The 22,443-nt window shown below is 38.0% G+C and overlaps 1 protein-coding gene across 1 annotated transcript in view; it reads right to left on the bottom strand.

Annotated features, from left to right (window-relative positions):
- MPDZ (multiple PDZ domain crumbs cell polarity complex component) overlaps positions 1–22,443 on the bottom strand; it is a 754,223-nt gene that overhangs the window by 14,456 nt on the left and 717,324 nt on the right. The window contains exon 49 of the mRNA XM_053699987.1: positions 13,589–13,701. Coding sequence (XP_053555962.1) covers positions 13,589–13,701 — 113 coding nt within the window. The remainder of the gene's footprint in view (positions 1–13,588; positions 13,702–22,443) is intronic.

Genomic DNA, 22,443 nt, shown 5'->3' on the forward strand with positions numbered 1-22,443 from the left:
ACATAAGGGTGAGTGGCGGGAAAATCGCCATTTTAAAGGCCTTAATAGTATCACAGTTGAACTGCACATCCACTCATTATCCCACATTATCATAAAATTTGCACTGTGAGTGGATTTACATTATAATCAGATTATTCCCTGCAGCACAGGGGAGAGCCATTGGGGGAAGATCACAAAGTAGAGAGCAACTAAAATTTTCAGGATACTTAACTGTATGCTTAAATAGACAAAGCGCATGAGAAGTCACTAATATCAGATTCAGGGTCCTGAATAACAGTTCTAAGGCAGCCACAGCAGACAACATCTTACACCTCACTAACCTGATTCTGCACCTTATCAAGGCGAGATTGGGACACATTTAGTGGGACTTTCTGTGGCATATGATGTCACGTTGACACTAGAACGGCAGGCCCTGAGACATCAAGAAATATTTACAAATTTTGGTGAGATACCCAAATCCTACAATGTTTGGTTAAATATGTAAAAATTCAACCTGGAGTGATCTCAGAGAGACATTGAAGACATCAGTAGACAGAATGCTACCTAGCAGTTAAATTAATGCTATTATAATACTGCTGGAGGAGGAGAGGGAGGCGAGGTGAGCAAGGGAGAATCAGGGCGAAGTACTATCAATTTATCTGCATTCCTGATTTCATTTTTCAACATAACTTCTGAGGGGAGATAACCTTCAAGATGAAGAGCAGGAATCAAACAGTAAAGGATTGCTTATCCAAGTCGCAACTTAAACGTAAAATAGATAAAGGTGCCTCTCCAACAACACAGCATACTGAGGCAGAATCAACAGAAGAGGATAACCCAGTGGGAAAAGATATCCCAAACAACGAATTGTTAACCCAAATTAAATCCTTCTTCCACGAGGAGTTGAAAACTGCAATATATGACCTCAAGAAAGACATCAGAGAAATAGGGGGGAGGACAACAGAGCTGGAGAATCAAATTGATGATATCACGGAAGAAATCACCCAAATCAAACACACCTTGTTGGATCATGCTATATATATCAAAAAGCTTGAAGAACAGGTGGAAGAATTGGAGAATCGATCCAGAAGATCAAATTTGAGAATCAGAAACCTCCCAGAGGACTACAAAAATCTCCAAGCGGATGTAACGGAGATATTTCACCAACTTATTCCAGATACAGAAATCAACATGTTGATGTTTGATAGAATTCACAAAGCCCTCACCAAACCCTCCCAATCCAAAGCCAGGGACATAATAATTAAACTACATTATTATCATGTCAAGGAACTGATCTTACAAGCGGCGAGACAAACCAGGTCGATCACATACGAAGGACACAACATCCAAATATACACCGATATGTCTCCCATAACACTGAGAAAGCGATGTGAAATGAAGCCAATTGTGGAGTCGCTGATTAGAGAGAAAATAAGATATCGGTGGAACTTTCCCTTTAAGTTGATCTTTACACATCAAAACACCTCGTACTCCTGCTCGTCTCTAGAAGAGGGACAAATCATTTTGAACAAACTGGAGATACCAATGGAAGAACCTACGAAACAGGCCACACAGCAGACAGCAAGAAGCTTGCCTCAGAGAGAAAGGTCTGTGGCCACTAAAAAAGGGAATGCGAAAAAATCAAGACCAGCCACATCACCAAGTGGAGATCAGAACTCCTCCAACGAAGAGAATCCTCCTGTCCCATGAATCTTACATTCCTTGGATTCATGGTGAAAATGTTAATAGATTACGAACTTTACCTCCCACAGCTGGACTGGTTGTAAGTTATATTTGAAAGAGTCAAAAGTTCACAAATTGTACTGACAAATTGTATTGTCTCTATCTTTAGTTTTTCCTTTTTTCTATTTCTGTTTATCTTTATGCTGCTATATTCTCTCCCTCAGGATATATAGTCAAAATATGGAGAGTAAGAAGTTAAAAGGAGATTACTCCAGAGTTGAATATTGACCAAAAGGTCAAAGAATGTATCCGGTGCAGTTTAAGGCACCTAGTTTAAGTGTTATATTACAGTGTTATATGTTTTTTTGTTCAGTCTTAAAGGTTAAGTTACAGCAGTCAAGAAAAGCAAGTTTACTAAGAGATTTCTGATATGAAGGTATCCTCTCAATTTGTAATGGTCACACGACACTAGTCCGAGTAGGTCATAGGTACAAAGATTTTCCAGATGCTATTTAGCTCAGAAATAAAAAATTAACATGTAGATTAGGATAATCTCACATAATGCCAGGGGCCTTAATTCTAATATAAAGAGAAAGAAAGCCATTATAGAGTATAAGTCCCAGAACGCTAGCATAGTGATGATACAGGAGACCCATTTTACCTCCACCACAACACCCAAATACTGGGATAAAATTTTCCCTACTAAATATCATGCTATCAATAAGAAGAAGAAATGAGGTGTCTCTATACTCCTACATGCTTCCCTTAATTTTAAAGAAGAGGAGATAATTTCTGAAAGGGAGGGGAGATATCTCATAGTACGGGGATTGATTCATAACACACCAATTATGTTAGTGAACATTTATGCCCCCAATGATCACCAAGGAACATTCTTCACCAAAGTAAGTAAGCTATTATTATACTGGAAGAGATACAAAACAATCATAGGGGGTGACTTTAATATGACGCTAGATGATAGATTAGACAGGACATCTACAGACTCTCAAAAGAATACAAGACAGACCACAGACCACAGACGTGCTAGACCACAACTTATTAGATAGTTGGAGAGCAGTAAATAAAGGAGCCCAAGAGTACACTTATTATTCGTCAGTACATGGAACACGTTCTAGAATTGACTTGATATTAATAAGTCAAATTCTACTCCCCCTGGTTACAGAGGCTACTATCAGCAATTGAGTTTGGTCAGATCATGACATGATGAGTATAGATCTAGAGGAAGTTTTAAATCCAGGCAGGGTTAGGTCCTGGGCCTTACATCCCAAAATACTCCAAAATGAAGTTTTTAAACAAAAAATTGAGAAACATATCAAGGAATTCATAAAAATAAATAAGGGCTCTACAACCAACCCAAATATAATTTGGAGCACTCTGAAGGCTTCCATTAGGGGATTGATAATAGCTGAATCTTCCAAAGTTAAAAAAAATATAACCACACACTAGAACAATTGAGGAAGGAGATAGCCACAATTCGGGAACAGGTAATAAGAGACCCTAGGGGAGGCCCAACCAAGTTATTAAAAAAGAAAAATGAGGAACTTAACCTGTTGCTTGAAAAGGAGGCAATCTCCTCATTCAAAGCGGCAGATACTAGATACTACACCTATGGCAACAAGCCAGACAAATTGCTAGCAAACAAGTTAAAAGACATGACCAGAGCTAGCACCATTCCACAAATACAGCTGGCAAACGGTTCCGTTACTAATGACCCTCTCCAGATAGCTAACAAATTTGCTAACTATTATAACTCACTCTACAATTTGCCACAACCTCAACTTGAGATAGATAAACAGAAAGAACTAGATAGTTTCCTGGAGAGTAGTACACTAAAAAAAATCCCCCAAGAAGACCTTGATCTGCTCAATGCACCTATAACATTTCAGGAGGTTACCCTAGCTATTAAGGAATTAAAGAGAAACAAGGCCCCTGGCCCTGATGGATTTCCAGGCTCCTTTTATAAGGACCTTCAAAAAATTGTAGTACCACAATTAGTAATTATCTTTAATAATATTTTGCAGGGGATTGACATACCACAAGACATATTGACTGCGAGGGTGACAGTTATACCAAAACCGAGGAAATGCAAACAATATTGTCAAAATTATAGGCCGATCTCACTAATAAATCAGGACCTTAAGATATTTACCAAAATATTGGTGAATCGATTGGCTACCCCCATCAAAAATGTAATAAACACGGATCAAATAGGATTTATAGCACAAAGAAAGTACCCAGACAATGTAGGAAAGATTATAGATTTGATAAATTTGGCATCAAATACAGGAATGCCTTCTCTGTTCCTCACCTTGGATGCAGAGAAGGCATTTGACAGGGTCAATTGGGATTATATGCTAGCAGTCCTAAATAAAGTGGGAATAAGGGGTCCATTCTATGTAGGGTTAAAAAAGTTGTACTCCACTCCAGATGCGTTTATCAATCAATGCGGATAACAATCAGAAATGGGACCAGACAGGGCTGCCCATTGTCCCCATTATTATTCGCATTATGCATTGAACCCCTAGCACAGAGAATTAGAGACAACCCCAACATAACAGGAATTAAAGCAGGTGGAAGTGAATATAAAATTTCACTATTTGCAGATGACGTCATCCTCACAGTCACTAGGCCTTTACTTTCCCTCCCAGTAATATACTCAGAGATAGGTAAATTCAATGCAATGTCTGGTTACAAGGTGAATGAGAGTAAATGTGAAGCCCTAGATGTCCATCTACCATATCACACTAAAAAATGATTAGAGATTAATTTTGCCTTTTCCTGGGCAAAAACATCCATCAAATATTTAGGCATACACCTTTCACGTAATGTGCATACTCTATATAAAGAAAATTATTCAGTTATATTTAACCAGGTTAAAACATTGCTAGCCACATGGGCTAAACATAAACTTTCATTATATGGCAGAATTATATCTATCAAAATGACGATACTACCCAAAATCCTTTATTTGTTTCGCTCTCTCCCAATAAATGTACCGGTAACAGAGTTACAAACTATGCAGAAGGAAATCTTCAAATTCATATGGCAGGGGAAAAGGGCGATAATCAACAAAAAACATAATTTATGTAAGAACTTACCTGATAAATTCATTTCTTTCATATTAGCAAGAGTCCATGAGCTAGTGACGTATGGGATATACATTCCTACCAGGAGGGGCAAAGTTTCCCAAACCTCAAAATGCCTATAAATACACCCCTCACCACACCCACAATTCAGTTTAACGAATAGCCAAGAAGTGGGGTGATAAAAAAGTGCAAAAGCATATAAAATAAGGAATTGGAATAATTGTGCTTTATACAAAAATCATAACCACCACAAAAAAAGGGCGGGCCTCATGGACTCTTGCTAATATGAAAGAAATGAATTTATCAGGTAAGTTCTTACATAAATTATGTTTTCTTTCATGTAATTAGCAAGAGTCCATGAGCTAGTGACGTATGGGATAATGATTACCCAAGATGTGGATCTTTCCACACAAGAGTCACTAGAGAGGGAGGGATAAAATAAAGACAGCCAATTCCTGCTGAAAATAATCCACACCCAAAATAAAGTTTAATGAAAAACATAAGCAGAAGATTCAAACTGAAACCGCTGCCTGAAGTACTTTTCTACCAAAAACTGCTTCAGAAGAAGAAAATACATCAAAATGGTAGAATTTAGTAAAAGTATGCAAAGAGGACCAAGTTGCTGCTTTGCAAATCTGATCAATCGAAGCTTCATTCCTAAACGCCCAGGAAGTAGAAACTGACCTAGTAGAATGAGCTGTAATCCTCTGAGGCGGAGTTTTACCCGACTCAACATAGGCAAGATGAATTAAAGATTTCAACCAAGATGCCAAAGAAATGGCAGAAGCTTTCTGGCCTTTTCTAGAACCGGAAAAGATAACAAATAGACTAGAAGTCTTACGGAAAGACTTAGTAGCTTCAACATAATATTTCAAAGCTCTAACAACATCCAAAGAATGCAACGATTTCTCCTTAGAATTCTTAGGATTAGGACATAATGAAGGAACCACAATTTCTCTACTAATGTTGTTGGAATTCACAACTTTAGGTAAAAAATCAAAAGAAGTTCGCAACACCGCCTTATCCTGATGAAAAATCAGAAAAGGAGACTCACAAGAAAGAGCAGATAATTCAGAAACTCTTCTGGCAGAAGAGATTGTCAAAAGGAACAAAACTTTCCAAGAAAGTAATTTAATGTCCAATGAATGCATAGGTTCAAACGGAGGAGCTTGAAGAGCCCCCAGAACCAAATTCAAACTCCAAGGAGGAGAAATTGACTTAATGACAGGTTTTATACGAACCAAAGCTTGTACAAAACAATGAATATCAGGAAGAATAGCAATCTTTCTGTGAAAAAGAACAGAAAGAGCAGAGATTTGACCTTTCAAGGAACTTGCGGACAAACCCTTATCTAAACCATCCTGAAGAAACTGTAAAATTCTGAATATTCTAAAAGAATGCAAAGAAAAATGATGAGAAAGACACCAATAAATATAAGTCTTCCAGACTCTATAATATATCTCTCTAGATAAAGATTTACGCGCCTGTAACATAGTATTAATCACAGAGTCAGAGAAACCTCTTTGACTAAGAATCAAGCGTTCAATCTCCATACCTTTAAATTTAAGGATTTCAGATCCTGATGGAAAAAAGGACCTTGCGACAGAAGGTCTGGTCTTAACGGAAGAGTCCACGGATGGCAAGAGGCCATCCGGACCAGATCCGCATACCAAAACCTGTGAGGCCATGCCGGAGCTACCAGCAGAACAAACAAGCATTCCTTCAGAATCTTGGAGATTACTCTTGGAAGAAGAACTAGAGGCGGAAAGATATAGGCAGGATGATACTTCCAAGGAAGTGATAATGCATCCACTGCCTCCGCCTGAGGATCCCGGGATCTGGACAGATACCTGGGAAGTTTCTTGTTTAGATGAGACGCCATCAGATCTATTTCTGGAAGTTCCCACATTTGAACAATCTGAAGAAATACCTCTGGGTGAAGAGACCATTCGCCCGGATGCAACGTTTGGCGACTGAGATAATCCGCTTCCCAATTGTCTATACCTGGGATATGAACCGCAGAGATTAGACAGGAGCTGGATTCCGCCCAAACCAGAATTCGAGATACTTCTTTCATAGCCAGAGGACTGTGAGTCCCTCCTTGATGATTGATGTATGCCACAGTTGTGACATTGTCTGTCTGAAAACAAATGAACGATTCTCTCTTCAGAAGAGGCCAAAACTGAAGAGCTCTGAAAATTGCACGAAGTTCCAAAATATTGATCGGTAATCTCACCTCCTGAGATTCCCAAACTCCTTGTGCCGTCAGAGATCCCCACACAGCTCCCCAACCCGTGAGACTTGCATCTGTTGAAATTACAGTCCAGGTCGGAAGCACAAAAGAAGCCCCCTGAATTAAACGATGGTGATCTGTCCACCACGTTAGAGAGTGTCGTACAATCGGTTTTAAAGATATTATTTGAGATATCTTTGTGTAATCCTTGCACCATTGATTCAGCATACAGAGCTGAAGAGGTCGCATGTGAAAACGAGCAAAGGGGATCGCGTCCGATGCAGCAGTCATAAGACCTAGAATTTCCATGCATAAGGCTACCGAAGGGAATGATTGTGACTGAAGGTTTCGACAAGCTGAAATCAATTTTAGACGTCTCTTGTCTGTTAAAGACAGAGTCATGGACACTGAATCTATCTGGAAACCCAGAAGGTCACCCTTGTCTGAGGAATCAATGAACTTTTTGGTAAACTGATCCTCCAACCATGATCTTGAAGAAACAACACAAGTCGATTCGTATGAGATTCTGCTAAATGTAAAGACTGAGCAAGTACCAAGATATCGTCCAAATAAGGAAATACCACAATACCCTGTTCTCTGATTACAGACAGAAGGGCACCGAGAACCTTTGTAAAAATTCTTGGAGCTGTAGCTAGGCCAAACGGCAGAGCCACAAACTGGTAATGCTTGTCCAGAAAAGAGAATCTCAGGAACTGATAATGATCTGGATGAATCGGAATATGCAGATATGCATCCTGTAAATCTATTGTGGACATATAATGCCCTTGCTGAACAAAAGGCAAGATAGTCCTTACAGTTACCATTTTGAACGTAGGTATCCTTACATAACGATTCAATATTTTTAGATCCAGAACTGGTCTGAAGGAATTCTCCTTCTTTGGTACAATGAAGAGATTTGAATAAAACCCCATCCCCTGTTCCGGAACTGGAACTGGCATAATTACTCCAGCCAACTCTAGATCTGAAACACAATTCAGAAATGCTTGAGCTTTCACTGGATTTACTGGGACACGGGAAAGAAAAAATCTCTTTGCAGGAGGTCTCATCTTGAAACCAATTCTGTACCCTTCTGAAACAATGTTCTGAATCCAAAGATTGTGAACAGAATTGAACCAAATTTCTTTGAAAAAACGTAACCTGCCCCCTACCAGCTGAGCTGGAATGAGGGCCGCACCTTCATGTGGACTTAGAAGCAGGCTTTGCCTTTCTAGCAGGCTTGGATTTATTCCAGACTGGAGATGGTTTCCAAACTGAAACTGCTCCTGAGGATGAAGGATCAGGCTTTTGTTCTTTGTTGAAACGAAAGGAACGAAAACGATTATTAGCCCTGTTTTTACCCTTAGATTTTTTATCCTGTGGTAAAAAAGTTCCTTTCCCACCAGTAACAGTTGAGATAATAGAATCCAACTGAGAACCAAATAATTTGTTACCCTGGAAAGAAATGGAAAGTAGAGTTGATTTAGAAGCCATATCAGCATTCCAAGTCTTAAGCCATAAAGCTCTTCTAGCTAAAATAGCTAGAGACATAAACCTGACATCAACTCTAATAATATCAAAAATGGCATCACAGATAAAATTATTAGCATGCTGAAGAAGAATAATAATATTATGAGAATCATGATCTGTTACTTGTTGCGCTAAAGTTTCCAACCAAAAAGTTGAAGCTGCAGCAACATCAGCCAATGATATAGCAGGTCTAAGAAGATTACCTGAACACAGATAAGCTTTTCTTAGAAAGGATTCAATTTTCCTATCTAAAGGATCCTTAAACGAAGTACCATCTGACGTAGGAATAGTAGTACGTTTAGCAAGGGTAGAAATAGCCCCATCAACTTTAGGGATTTTGTCCCAAAATTCTAATCTGTCAGACGGCACAGGATATAATTGCTTAAAACGTTTAGAAGGAGTAAATGAATTACCCAATTTATCCCATTCTTTGGAAATTACTTCAGAAATAGCATTAGGAACAGGAAAAACTTCTGGAATAACCACAGGAGATTTAAATACCTTATCTAAACGTTTAGAATTAGTATCAAGAGGACCAGAATCCTCTATTTCTAAAGCAATTAGTACTTCTTTAAGTAAAGAACGAATAAATTCCATTTTAAATAAATATGAAGATTTATCAGCATCAATCTCTGAGACAGAATCCTCTGAACCAGAAGAATCATCAGAATCAGAATGATGATGTTCATTTAAAAATTCATCTGTAGGGAGAGAAGTTTTAAAAGATTTTTTATGTTTACTAGAAGGAGAAATAACAGACATAGCCTTCTTGATGGAGTCAGAAACAAAATCTCTTATGTTATCAGGAACATTCTGCACCTTAGATGTTGAAGGAACTGCAACAGGCAATGGTACTTTACTAAAGGAAATATTATCTGCATTAATAAGTTTGTCATGACAATTAATACAAACAACAGCCGGAGGAATAGCTACCAAAAGTTTACAGCAGATACACTTAGCTTTGGTAGGTCCAGCACTAGACAGCGATTTTCCTGAAGTATCTTCTGACTCAGATGCAACGTGAGACATCTTGCAATATGTAAGAGAAAAAACAACATATAAAGCAAAATTGATCAAATTCCTTAAATGACAGTTTCAGGAATGGGAAAAAATGCCAAAGAACAAGCTTCTAGCAACCAGAAGCAATGAAAAATGAGACTTAAATAATGTGGAGACAAAAGCGACGCCCATATTTTTTTAGCGCCAAATAAGACGCCCACATTATTTGGCGCCTAAATGCTTTTGGCGCCAAAAATGACGCCACTTCCGGAACGCCGACATTTTTGGCGCAAAATAACATCAAAAAATGACGCAACTTCCGGCGACACGTATGACGCCGGAAACGGAAAATTTTTTTTTGCGCCAAAAAAGTCCGCGCCAAGAATGACGCAATAAAATGAAGCATTTTCAGCCCCCGCGAGCCTAACAGCCCACAGGGAAAAAAGAGTCACATTTTTTAAGGTAAGAAAAAATGAATAATTCAAATGCATTATCCCAAATATGAAACTGACTGTCTGAAAATAAGGAATGTTGAACATTCTGAGTCAAGGCAAATAAATGTTTGAATACATATATTTAGAACTTTATAAACAAAGTGCCCAACCATAGCTTAGAGTGTCACAGAAAATAAGATTTACTTACCCCAGGACACTCATCTACATGTTTGTAGAAAGCCAAACCAGTACTGAAACGAGAATCAGCAGAGGTAATGGTATATAAATAAGAGTATATCGTCGATCTGAAAAGGGAGGTAAGAGATGAATCTCTACGACCGATAACAGAGAACCTATGAAATAGACCCCGTAGAAGGAGATCACTGCATTCAAATAGGCAATACTCTCCTCACATCCCTCTGACATTCACTGCACGCTGAGAGGAAAACCGGGCTCCAACTTGCTGCGGAACGCATATCAACGTAGAATCTAGCACAAAACTTACTTCACCAGTTTGTAAAACTGAATTGTGGGTGTGGTGAGGGGTGTATTTATAGGCATTTTGAGGATTGGGAAACTTTGCCCCTCCTGGTAGGAATGTATATCCCATACGTCACTAGCTCATGGACTCTTTCTAATTACATGAAAGAAATACTATGTCCAGACATAAATCAGGGGGGGGGGGGAGTAGGGCTACCAGATCTAATATCCTATTATTATGCAGCTAGAATGGCCCAAACTATCCAATGGCACAGAACGACAAAGACTCCACAATGGGTTCAACTAGAAACTGATATCATGGAGGTAGGAAGACTAGATAGACTGCTATGGACAGATAAGCAAGATAGACCTCAATCTATACGACAATATGTAGCAATACACCATACTATCATTTTATGGGACAAATTGACCAAGACTTATATGATTATTAATAGCCGATCTCAGGCTACACCCTTAACAAGCTCACAACTACAGGGAATGTGGGAAAACAAGGGTCTATATTGTATTGCAGATACACTTATACATTACAAGATAATAACTTTCAAACAATATGAAGAACTAGGGGAACCTGATAGAAATGTTTGGTTTCACTATTTACAACTCAAATCCAGGGTACAGGAGATTTTGGGAAACACAAAGAGACCACATAACACTATATATGAATCATTGTGCTTAACAAAGGAACACAAGAAGGGCATAATTACTTTACTATACCCAATTTTCAATATCAAAGATAGGGATAAAAAAACTAATAGCATGATAAAATGGGAAGAAGATCTAGGCAGATCCTGGTCAGTAGAGACCTGCACAGAAAATATCCAAAGAGGCCTTAAATTCTCCCCCAATGCAACATTTAAAGAAAACTACCCTAAGGTAATACACAGATGGTATATCTATCCCACTAGATTGGCCAAGGCAGAGGATCGTAAACATCAACAGTGCTATAGAGGATGTGACGAAATGGGTTCCTACTTACATATGTGGTGGCACTGTGCAAAGGTCAAGCGAGTGTGGGATTATATCTCAAATTTTTTAAGCGTAATACTAGAATCAGATATAGCCCTCTCTCCAGAGCAAGCCCTATTGCATTTTCCGCTAGAAGGACCTCTAAAGAGGCATTCTAAATTAGTCAATATGATTTGTACTGTCACGCATGTGTATAGCTAAATTTTGGAAAATGGATGTCCCTTCCTTTGACTATATTGAAAAGAGAATAGAATACCACTATAATATGTCAAGTGCCACGGCTGAACTCTTAAACACCAAAGACCGCTTCATTGATATATGGGAACCATACATTATGCATATTGAGGGGGCTAGACGGATAAGACAAAATCCCATATAAAAGGTCAGAGTTAGAGGGGACATTATGTGAGAACTGATACTTATTGATTGAAGTAGGATGTTATGTTTGATATGATGAAAATATTATTCGGAGTAAAATCCCGACATGTATGTTATGATGGTGACTCTTTTACAGACTGAACCTGTTTTTTTTTTAGTTTATTTGTATAACCATGTTTTAATTTGAAAAATCAATAAAAATATTTAAACATAAAGGGAGAAGGAGAGATGGGGCTCTACAATATGGTACAAGGAAAAAAGGGGGGAAAGAGAGCTGTTTGGGGAGATCAAGAAGGTGGGAGGGATCTACACTACAGAAATATTAAAAAATAAATATATAAAAAAGTTAAATAAATAAAAGCCTTAAACTACATACTAGCAGACTGCATGTCAGTACCTAAGATGTGGTGACCAGTTTGTGTGTGTGGGGAAGTCAGGTAGGGATCAATGTGTGGGAGGTGTCAGGTGGGAAGATAATCCCTACACTAGAGCAAATATTAACCTTAAAAGCTAACTGATTACCCCTTTTACTGTCAGGACTTTCAGAGTTTCCAAAAAAACAATGTCAAAGCAATGCATGTCTGCTATTTCTGAACAAAGGGGATCACTGAGAAACTTTTACAACCATTTGTATAATGGCTGCAGTAGTGGTCCATAAATAATTTCAGTGAAAACCCCAAAGTTTGTGAAAAAGATGATTTTATTTTTCTGTATGATCGTATATGGAGGCCAAATAGTGGCATGAAATATACCAAACGGCCTAGATCAATACCTTGAGTTGTCTACTTTAAAAATATTTCAAACAAAACTGTGTGTTGTCTCCATATATAACATTTGATTGATACAATTTAGTAACTTATATTTGCTTTTATCATGAGGCACATTTCTTTTTTCCAAACATTATAGGTAGCATTGCCCATGAGGTAAACTGTATATGAACCTCTGGCAGTTCAAGCAGTAGCAACCTACTCAACAGAAGGATCTGGTACAAAGAAAAATAACTCTGTAAAAAGCAAAAGTTTGGATTTCTTTATAGTTTGGATTTTGGAATATTTGCATCTTTAAAATGGGACAGTTTGGAGAGGGGATGAGATCAAGTTCAAAAAACAATATCTTGAGGCAATATTTACTTGTCAAAGGTACAGCTTATATAAGCAACCTAAAGATAGTTTTATATTACTTTTAATACTTTTGTATAAATAGTACCCTCAGAAATAAATTACAGTACTGTAATAAGAAAGGTAATATTTGTTGTTTATAATAAATATATACATTATTTGCATTTTAGAACACATAGAAACAAACCAAAGACACAGGCGGAAAAGATTGTGACTTACAGGCAGGAAAATAGTAATATGTGATAATTATATATTTTTAAAAATATTAATTAATAAGTTTGGATTTCAGAATAAGTTTGGACTTTTGAATTCTGGATTTGGGCATTTGTTCCTGTATACACCCACAAACATATATACACACTGATACTCATGCTGCACTTTATAAAGACACTATAAAAAGTATTAACACATTGGCAGTGAGTTTCTTTACACTATACCCTGATGAATACCACTGCTATGTATAAATATGATGCATATGTACTGTATACTCTGATGAATATGCTGTATAATGACGGAACATCTATACACTAATAGTGAACATGCTGTGCAGTATAATGATATCAGTATCTGTACATATATAATGTACACATAAGCACACACCTATGTAAAGAACTGCCTGCTATGGGTCTGGTGCACCAACGGTAGTTCTGCCCGAGCATCACTTACCCCAAGTCATCCTGTAATATGGTGCTTGAGGAGATTCCTGAATAACTGGCAGAAGGCCCAGTGTGTTCTTGTTGCGGGCCTGTTACCACACTCACATCGCCACCAGCAACTACCTAAAATCATAGAAAAAAACATTGTAATACAAAACCTGAAGATTTAATATGCAGTTTTGCATGTTAGGAAAGCACTTTTCTATCTATCTATCTATCTATCTATCTATCTATCACACACACACACACATATATATATATATATATATATATTTCTTAATTTAATATAGGGTTTTTGTAAATGTATTAATTCCTTATAAGGACCTTGACAGAAGGATTAGAAGAGCTAAGCAGTGGATGAGCTGATGTTAGTATAATTTCTTTACTTTTTTAATTAAAAATTAAGCATATTAAAATAAATTAATATATCATAAACTAATTTCCAGTATTGGGAGACAGTGAGTGATCAGTATTCTGATAGTATTAAGTAGAATGAAGCTTAAAATAAAAAAAAATAAAAAAAATGCTAAATATATAGTGCTAGATTACAAGTTGAGCGCAAAATTACTCAAAATCGATATTTGTGCTCCACTTAGTAGTACCAGTGCACACAAATGTGCGCTGGTATTATAAGTGAGGAGCAATGCAATCGTGGCCACGTGTTCGCATTACATGGAAGCAATGTGCTAACAAGAGCACGCTTCCATAGGCTCCATTGGGAGCCTCGTTCTCATGCCGTCAGATACAGCATGAGAACTGAAGGGAAAAGTCGGGTAGTGATAGGCACCTGAAAATATATATATATTTATATGAATATATATATATATGTAGGGCTGCAACTAACGATTATTTTCATAATCGATTAATTGGCCGATTATTTTTTCGATTAATTGACTAATCGGATAAAAAAATAATCAATAATTGTTTAGTATATTTTAAATAGAATCCACATACTGAGTGTTACAAATATAAACTTCAGACTAAAACTTTATATTAACACAACTGTTTGTCCAATTTTAAAACAGCAGAGCACAGTTTTATAATTAAACAAAACCAAAAACTGTTTGAAAGGGGCCTCTCAATAAAGTAACCCTTGACTTCATTCTAACATAAAAAATATCTTAAATATCTATATGCAATGGTAAATAACCAGCTATAAGGTTAGGGTAAAAATAACTAGCCCGCTCTAAAAATAACAAATTTATACTTATAAAGTTTGAATTTGGTAAATATTTTCACAATTGATTAAAAATATAAAAAAGCAATAAAAAACAAATCAAAAGCGCTAATGACTATATATCAATAACAGGACAAAGCCTTACACATTTATTTATACAGTACATATAATAAACTATAGCAAGCAATCCGCTAATAATTGTGCAAACAAATAAAAGTGCTCATCAGTTCAAATAGCAACTCCCATCAATCTAGGGGCTAGGTATAAATAACAAGCTCAGCACTATATCATGCAAAGCATCGTTCCAAATCACCTGATTTAATATAAACAATCCAAATGACTATTATATCTGGGTTGCACATAAGCCAGGGGTAGCTGTAAACTTATACCGTTCTGAAAAAGTGAAAAGTAGACGTCTGTAGACATCCTTTAGGCGAAGGACATAACCATAAAACACAATACCATGTGCAGGAGCGCAGTGGATTGAAGCAGCTGGTGTTGTGCACAGACCGACCAACCAATTGCAAACCAACTAATCGATTATGAGATTCGTTGACAACGATTTTCATAATCGATTATTATCGATTATGACGATTAGTTGTTGCAGCTCTATATATATGTGTTAATATGTGTATATATACATATTATGTATATAAGCGTATACATATTTATTTACTGGGAACACACAGTCCCCATAGACTGCAATGTAAAGGCAGTGCCTTTTTTTTCTTTCTAACACCCCACACTTACACACAAAAAATTTTAACAGGGGGGCTCGCGTTATTTTGGGGGCAATTGGTCTGACCTCTGGTTAATTTTTTGAGCGCTAATTGCTAACGCAAGCTAGCGGTAGCAATAAACAGTCACTTGTAATTTCTGGTTATTTATTGCGAGCCCGTAAACGGCCGAATTTGCCTGTTTGCAGGCACACAATAAATTAGTGTTCCACTTGTAATCTAGCCCATACATTTTCTATTATTGTTTTACTAATGTGACATTGTGCTATCATATGCTACATAATGACTGTGCAGCACGACAAGAGCTTAGTCCTCTACCATTTTATTTTGATGCAAAGAATTATTAATGAGCATACATTTTAAACATAGAGTAAATAAATGTTTGAATATTACAGTTGTTTTCACTAGATGGTAATTTAACCTATCTGACTGCATCCCTTTAAATGCATGCTTAAGGAAAAACTAAATTAAGTTAATATTAATATAAACACAGGCCTAGATTTGGAGTTCGGCGGTAGCCGTCAAAACCAGCGTTAGAGGCTCCTAACGCTAGTTTTGGCCGCCCGCTGGTATTTGGAGTCAGTGATTAAAGGGTCTAACGCTCACTTTTCAGCCGCGACTTTTCCATACCGCAGATCCCCCTACGCCATTTGCGTATCCTATCTTTTCAATGGGATCTTTCTAACGCCGGTATTTAGAGTCGTTTCTGAAGTGAGCGTTAGAGCTCTAACGACAAAACTCCAGCCGCCTGAAAATAGCAGGAGTTAAGAGCTTTCTGGCTAACGCTGGTTCATAAAGCTCTTAACTACTGTACCCTAAAGTACACTAACACCCATAAACTACCTATGTACCCCTAAACCGAGCTCCCCCCACATCGCCGACACTCGATTAAAATTTTTTAACCCCTAATCTGCCGACCGCCACCTACGTTATACTTATGTACCCCTAATCTGCTGCCCCTAACCCCGCCGACCCCTGTATTACATTTATTAACCCCTAACCTGCCCCCCACAACGTCGCCGCCAGCTACTTAAAATAATTAACCCCTAATCTTCCGACCGCAAAGCGCCGCCACCTACGTTATCCCTATGTACCCCTAATCTGCTGCCCCTAACACCGCCGACCCCTATATTATATTTATTAACCCCTAATCTGCCCCCCTCAACGTCGCCGACACCTGCCTACACTTATTAACCCCTAATCTGCCGAGCGGACCTGAGCGCTACTATAATAAAGTTATTAACCCTTAACCCGCCTCACTAACCCTATCATAAATATTATTAACCCCTAATCTGCCCTCCCTAACATCGCCGACACCTACCTTCAATTATTAACCCCTAATCTGCCGACTGGAGCTCACCGCTATTCTAATAAATGGATTAACCCCTAAAGCTAAGTCTAACCCTAACACTAACACCCCCCTAAGTTAAATATAATTTACATCTAACGAAATAAATTAACTCTTATTAAATAAATTATTCCTATTTAAAGCTAAATACTTACCTGTAAAATAAATCCTAATATAGCTACAATATAAATTATAATTATATTATAGCTATTTTAGGATTAATATTTATTTTACAGGCAACTTTATAATTATTTTAACCAGGTACAATAGCTATTAAATAGTTAAGAACTATTTAATAGTTACCTAGTTAAAATAATAACAAATTTACCTGTAAAATAAATCCTAACCTAAGATATAATTAAACCTAACACTACCCTATCAATAAAATAATTAAATAAACTACCTACAATTACCTACAATTAACCTAACACTACACTATCAATAAATTAATTAAACACAATTCCTACAAATAAATACAATTAAATAAACTAGCTAAAGTACAAATAATAAAAAAGAACTAAGTTACAAAAAATAAAAAAATATTTACAAACATAAGAAAAATATTACAACAATTTTAAACTAATTACACCTACTCTAAGCCCCCTAATAAAATAACAAAGACCCCCAAAATAAAAAATTCCCTACCCTATTCTAAATTAAAAAAGTTACAAGCTCTTTTACCTTACCAGCCCTGAACAGGGCCCTTTGCGGGGCATGCCCCAAGAATTTCAGCTCTTTTGCCTGTAAAAGAATAAATACAATACCCCCCCCCCCAACATTACAACCCACCACCCACATACCCCTAATCTAACCCAAACCCCCCTTAAATAAACCTAACACTAAGCCCCTGAAGATCTTCCTACCTTGTCTTCACCATCCAGGTTCACCGATCCGTCCTGAAGAGCTCCTCCGATGTCCTGATCCAAGCCCAAGCGGGGGGCTGAAGAGGTCCATGATCCGGTCAAAGTCTTCATCCAAGCGGGGCAGAAGAGGATCTTCCATCCGATTGAAGTCATCATCCAGGCGGCATCTTCTATGGTCTTCCATCCGGAGCGAAGCGGCAGGATCCTGAAGACATCCAGCGCGGAACATCCATCCGGACCGACGACTGAACGACGAATGACTGTTCCTTTAAGGGACGTCATCCAAGATGGCGTCCCTCGAATTCCGATTGGCTGATAGGATTCTATCAGCCAATCGGAATTAAGGTAGGAATTTTCTGATTGGCTGATGGAATCAGCCAATCAGAATCAAGTTCAATCCGATTGGCTGATCCAATCAGCCAATCAGATTGAGCTCGCATTCTATTGGCTGTTCCGATCAGTTTAAATTAGTTTAAAATTGTTGTAATATTTTTCTTATGTTTGTAAATATTTTTTTATTTTTTGTAACTTAGTTCTTTTTTATTTTTTGTACTTTAGCTAGTTTATTTAATTGTATTTATTTGTAGGAATTGTGTTTAATTAATTTATTGATAGTGTAGTGTTAGGTTAATTGTAGGTAGTTTATTTAATTATTTTATTGATAGGGTAGTGTTAGGTTTAATTATATCTTAGGTTAGGATTTATTTTACAGGTAAATTTGTTATTATTTTAACTAGGTAACTATTAAATAGTTCTTAACTATTTAATAGCTATTGTACCTGGTTAAAATAATTACAAAGTTGCCTGTAAAATAAATATTAATCCTAAAATAGCTATAATATAATTATAATTTATATTGTAGCTATATTAGGATTTATTTTACAGGTAAGTATTTAGCTTTAAATAGGAATCATTTATTTAATAAGAGTTAATTTATTTCGTTAGATGTAAATTATATTTAACTTAGCGGGGTGTTAGTGTTAGGGTTAGACTTAGCTTTAGGGGTTAATCCATTTATTATAGTAGCGATGAGCTCCGGTCGTCAGATTAGGGGTTAATAATTGAAGTTAGGTGTCGGCGATGTTAGGGAGGGCAGATTAGGGGTTAATACTATTTATGATAGGGTTAGTGAGGCGGGTTAGGGGTTAATAACTTTATTATAGTAGCGCTCAGGTCCGCTCGGCAGATTAGGGGTTAATAAGTGTAGGCAGGTGTCGGCGACGTTGAGGGGGGCAGATTAGGGGTTAATAAATATAATATAGGGGTCGGCGATGTTAGGGCAGCAGATTAGGGGTACATAGGGATAACGTAGGTTGCGGCGGTTTACGGAGCGGCAGATTAGGGGTTAAAAAAAATATGCAGGGGTCAGCGATAGCGGGGGCGGCAGATTAGGGGTTAATAAGTGTAAGGTTAGGGGTGTTTAGACTCGGGGTACATGTTAGAGTGTTAGGTGCAGACGTAGGAAGTGTTTCCCCATAGGAAACAATGGGGCTGCGTTAGGAGCTGAACGCTGCTTTTTTGCAGGTGTTAGGTTTTTTTTCAGCTCAAACAGCCCCATTGTTTCCTATGGGGATATCGTGCACGAGCACGTTTTTGAGGCCGGCCGCGTCCGTAAGCAACTCTGGTATCGAGAGTTGCATTTGCGGTAAAAATGCTCTACGCTCCTTTTTTGGAGCCTAACGCAGCATTTGTTTGAACTCTCGATACCAGAGTTAAATTTATGGTGCGGCCAGAAAAAAGCCCGCGGAGCGTTAACAGCCCTTCTACCGCCAAACTCCAAATCTAGGCCATAGGGTTTTATCAATCATTTATAGGAGTTTCACAAATGTCAATGAAAATTCCTAAAATACATTTCTGGATATAAGTGAATCATTTTCATTAAATGCTGCATCTAGTTGCCTACTACACAATGACTCCCCGCATATCACAGGGAAATATTTAAGTACAATAAAAAAACTCCTCAAACTTATAAATAATATTAAAAAAGTCACAATTTATCTTAACTAAAATTCAGTGTCTTTATTAAAATACTGCACTAAGAAAATAATTTAAGGGGCATGAAATTCAAAATAAAATGTTCACGATTTATACTTAAAGTGAAGGTCAATTTTCAGCAATGAGTGCCCGGTTTTTAAAAATACTTTTAAAAACAGGGGCACTTTCATTGCTGAAAATTTACTTTGCACCGGATTTGTAGAAATACTTACCTTTTACTTCTGCAAAGCCGGATCGATGATCCCCCGCCTTCTTCTTCCTGCTGTACAACCACAGCAATGACAAAACTGGCTTCCTCCAATCACAGCCGGGCACCACGAGATGGACGCTCTGGGGTGCAAGCCATGATTGGAGGAAGACGATTTTGTCATTTCTGACTTCAGTACAGAGGAACTGAGGCTGGGATCGGCAATCCGGCTTTGCAGAAGTAAAAGGTAAGTATTTCTACAAATCCGATGCAATGTAAATTTTCATCAATGAAAGTGCCCTTGTTTTTAAAAGTATTTTTAAAAACCGGGCACTCATTGATGAAAATTGACATTCACTTTAAAGGACATGAAACCCCAATTTTTTCTTTCATGATTCAGATAGAGCATACAAGTTAAAAAAAGGTTTCCAATTTACTTCTATTATAAAATTTGTTTCATTCTCGTTATCTTTTGTTAAAGAGATACCTAGGTAGGTAGTGTGCAAATGTATGAAGCACTAAATTATAGAAAATAGTGCTGCCAACTAGTGCTCTTGCTAATGTATAGCATTGCTGCAAAACTGCTGCCCTATAGTACTGCAGACACGTTCACACTCCTGAAGTTAACCTCCTGCAACAAAGGATAACCGGAAAATGTAATAATAGAAGTAAATTGGAAAGTTGTTTAAAACTGTATGAAACATTTTGGGTTTTATGTCTGTTCAAAGCGCCATAATAATCTTAAAATTACACGCTCTAATACATTAGAGCATGTAATTTTTCGACTATAGTTGAGACAGATTATTTATATTATTTATAAGTTCGAGGTGTTTTTTTATTGTACTTAAAGGGACATTATACACCCATTAAAAACTTAAATTATGCTTACCAGATCATTTTCTTTTCTTCTGTATGGGGAGAGTCCACAGCTGCATTCATTACTTTTGGAAAATACAGAACCTGGCCACCAGGAGGAGGCAAATACACCCCAGCCAAAGGCTTAAATACCTCCCCCACTTCCCTCATCCCCCCAGTCATTCTGCCAAGGGAACAAGAAACAGTTGGAGAAATATCAGGGTAAAAAAAGGTGCCAGAAGAACGAATAAAAATAAATTAAGGCCGCCCATGGAAAAAGAACGGCGGGGAGCTGTGGAAATTATCTGGCACTAGGGTTTCATGGTCGATGCCCAAACAGAGCAGTCAGAGACTCTGACCCCTATTCCGGTCTAACTAGCCCATCACAGCAGCGACTGGCAAGGTCCAAAAAGACAAGGGTAATAAAAAATACCCAGCATCGACCAGGCCCGGAGAACAGATGACGAATCTTCCTCCATGATTACGTAAGGAAAGAGGCACCGATGCCCAAAGAGACTAGCTCGGGTTCCAGGATAACCATCCTTAGTTCCCTTCATAAGCTCAAAGGGAAGGTACCCTCGGCAAAAAGAGACCCTCGACCACTGAACTCCAAGAGTCAGATGAGAAAAAAAATTAGGAGGAGGAGCCAACTGGATAGGCGCAGTAGACCAGCCGCCCCAGTAGGAACAAGGGGATTTCCCCAGGTCCGGGAAAACAAACCTGCTACTGGACGCTGGACAAATCCAAAGTTTATGGGAATCTGGAAAACAAAGTAACCAAAATGCCAAGCCAGAACCAGGAGCCGGATCAAGGTCAAGAAATTTTGCAGAACAACCACAAAGTTACCCCATCTGTAAGGAAATTGCACACGAGTTGATGCAATCACTGCCATGCCCCCATGGGGTCTTGAACTCTGATCTCACATGCTGTATCCCAGTGACAGTCCACTCAGCCCCAAAGGGCATTAAGGATAACACCCACAAAGTCCAAAGACAAAGGTAGGACCAAAAAAAAATCAGAACTCAAACCTTAGAAATTAATTGTTTGAGAGAAAATGACAGAAAATGACAGTCTCTAAAGATCAGGATCAACCCCCAGGAATTGACAAATGAACGAGAATCCTGAAACTCCTATCAGGCGGCGGCAAAAGAGACTGCATAACAATCCCCCAAAGAGGGTATTGCAAGAAAAAAACGGTTCCTAGGAACCGGGACTCCTCAACCAGATGACAGGAAGACCTTCCCCAAAAGGCAAGGGGAAGCAAAAATAAAGCAATCTTAAGAAAGGAAGCACTGCCTAAGGAGATAGGAACCAAAATGGGACAATTCCATCCACAATGGAGTACCAATAGAAGGGAAAATTAATTACCCTCTACACCAGGTACTGAAGATCTCCATGAAGACATCTGATCCCCGAAAAGACTGTGTGGGGATTAGAACTTGTGTCTCTGTTGTATATGTGTTGAGCCACAGTTAATTCTCCTCAGAAGGGAGAACCCAGCTCCTGTCCAAAGGACCTCAGGAACTACAAATATACTGCCCTAGCAGGATTTGTAATCCCAGCTAACTATGCTAGCTACGCAGGGATAAGAAACACAGAAGCGACCAAACATCGGACGTCCAAGACTAAAAAAACTAGGACCATCCTGACATCGAGGATAGAAGGGCCTCATATAGCTTGTAGAAAAGAAGAAAATAACCTCT

The sequence above is a fragment of the Bombina bombina genome, chromosome 2 (assembly GCF_027579735.1).
Source record: "Bombina bombina isolate aBomBom1 chromosome 2, aBomBom1.pri, whole genome shotgun sequence".
Lineage (NCBI taxonomy): Eukaryota > Metazoa > Chordata > Amphibia > Anura > Bombinatoridae > Bombina > Bombina bombina.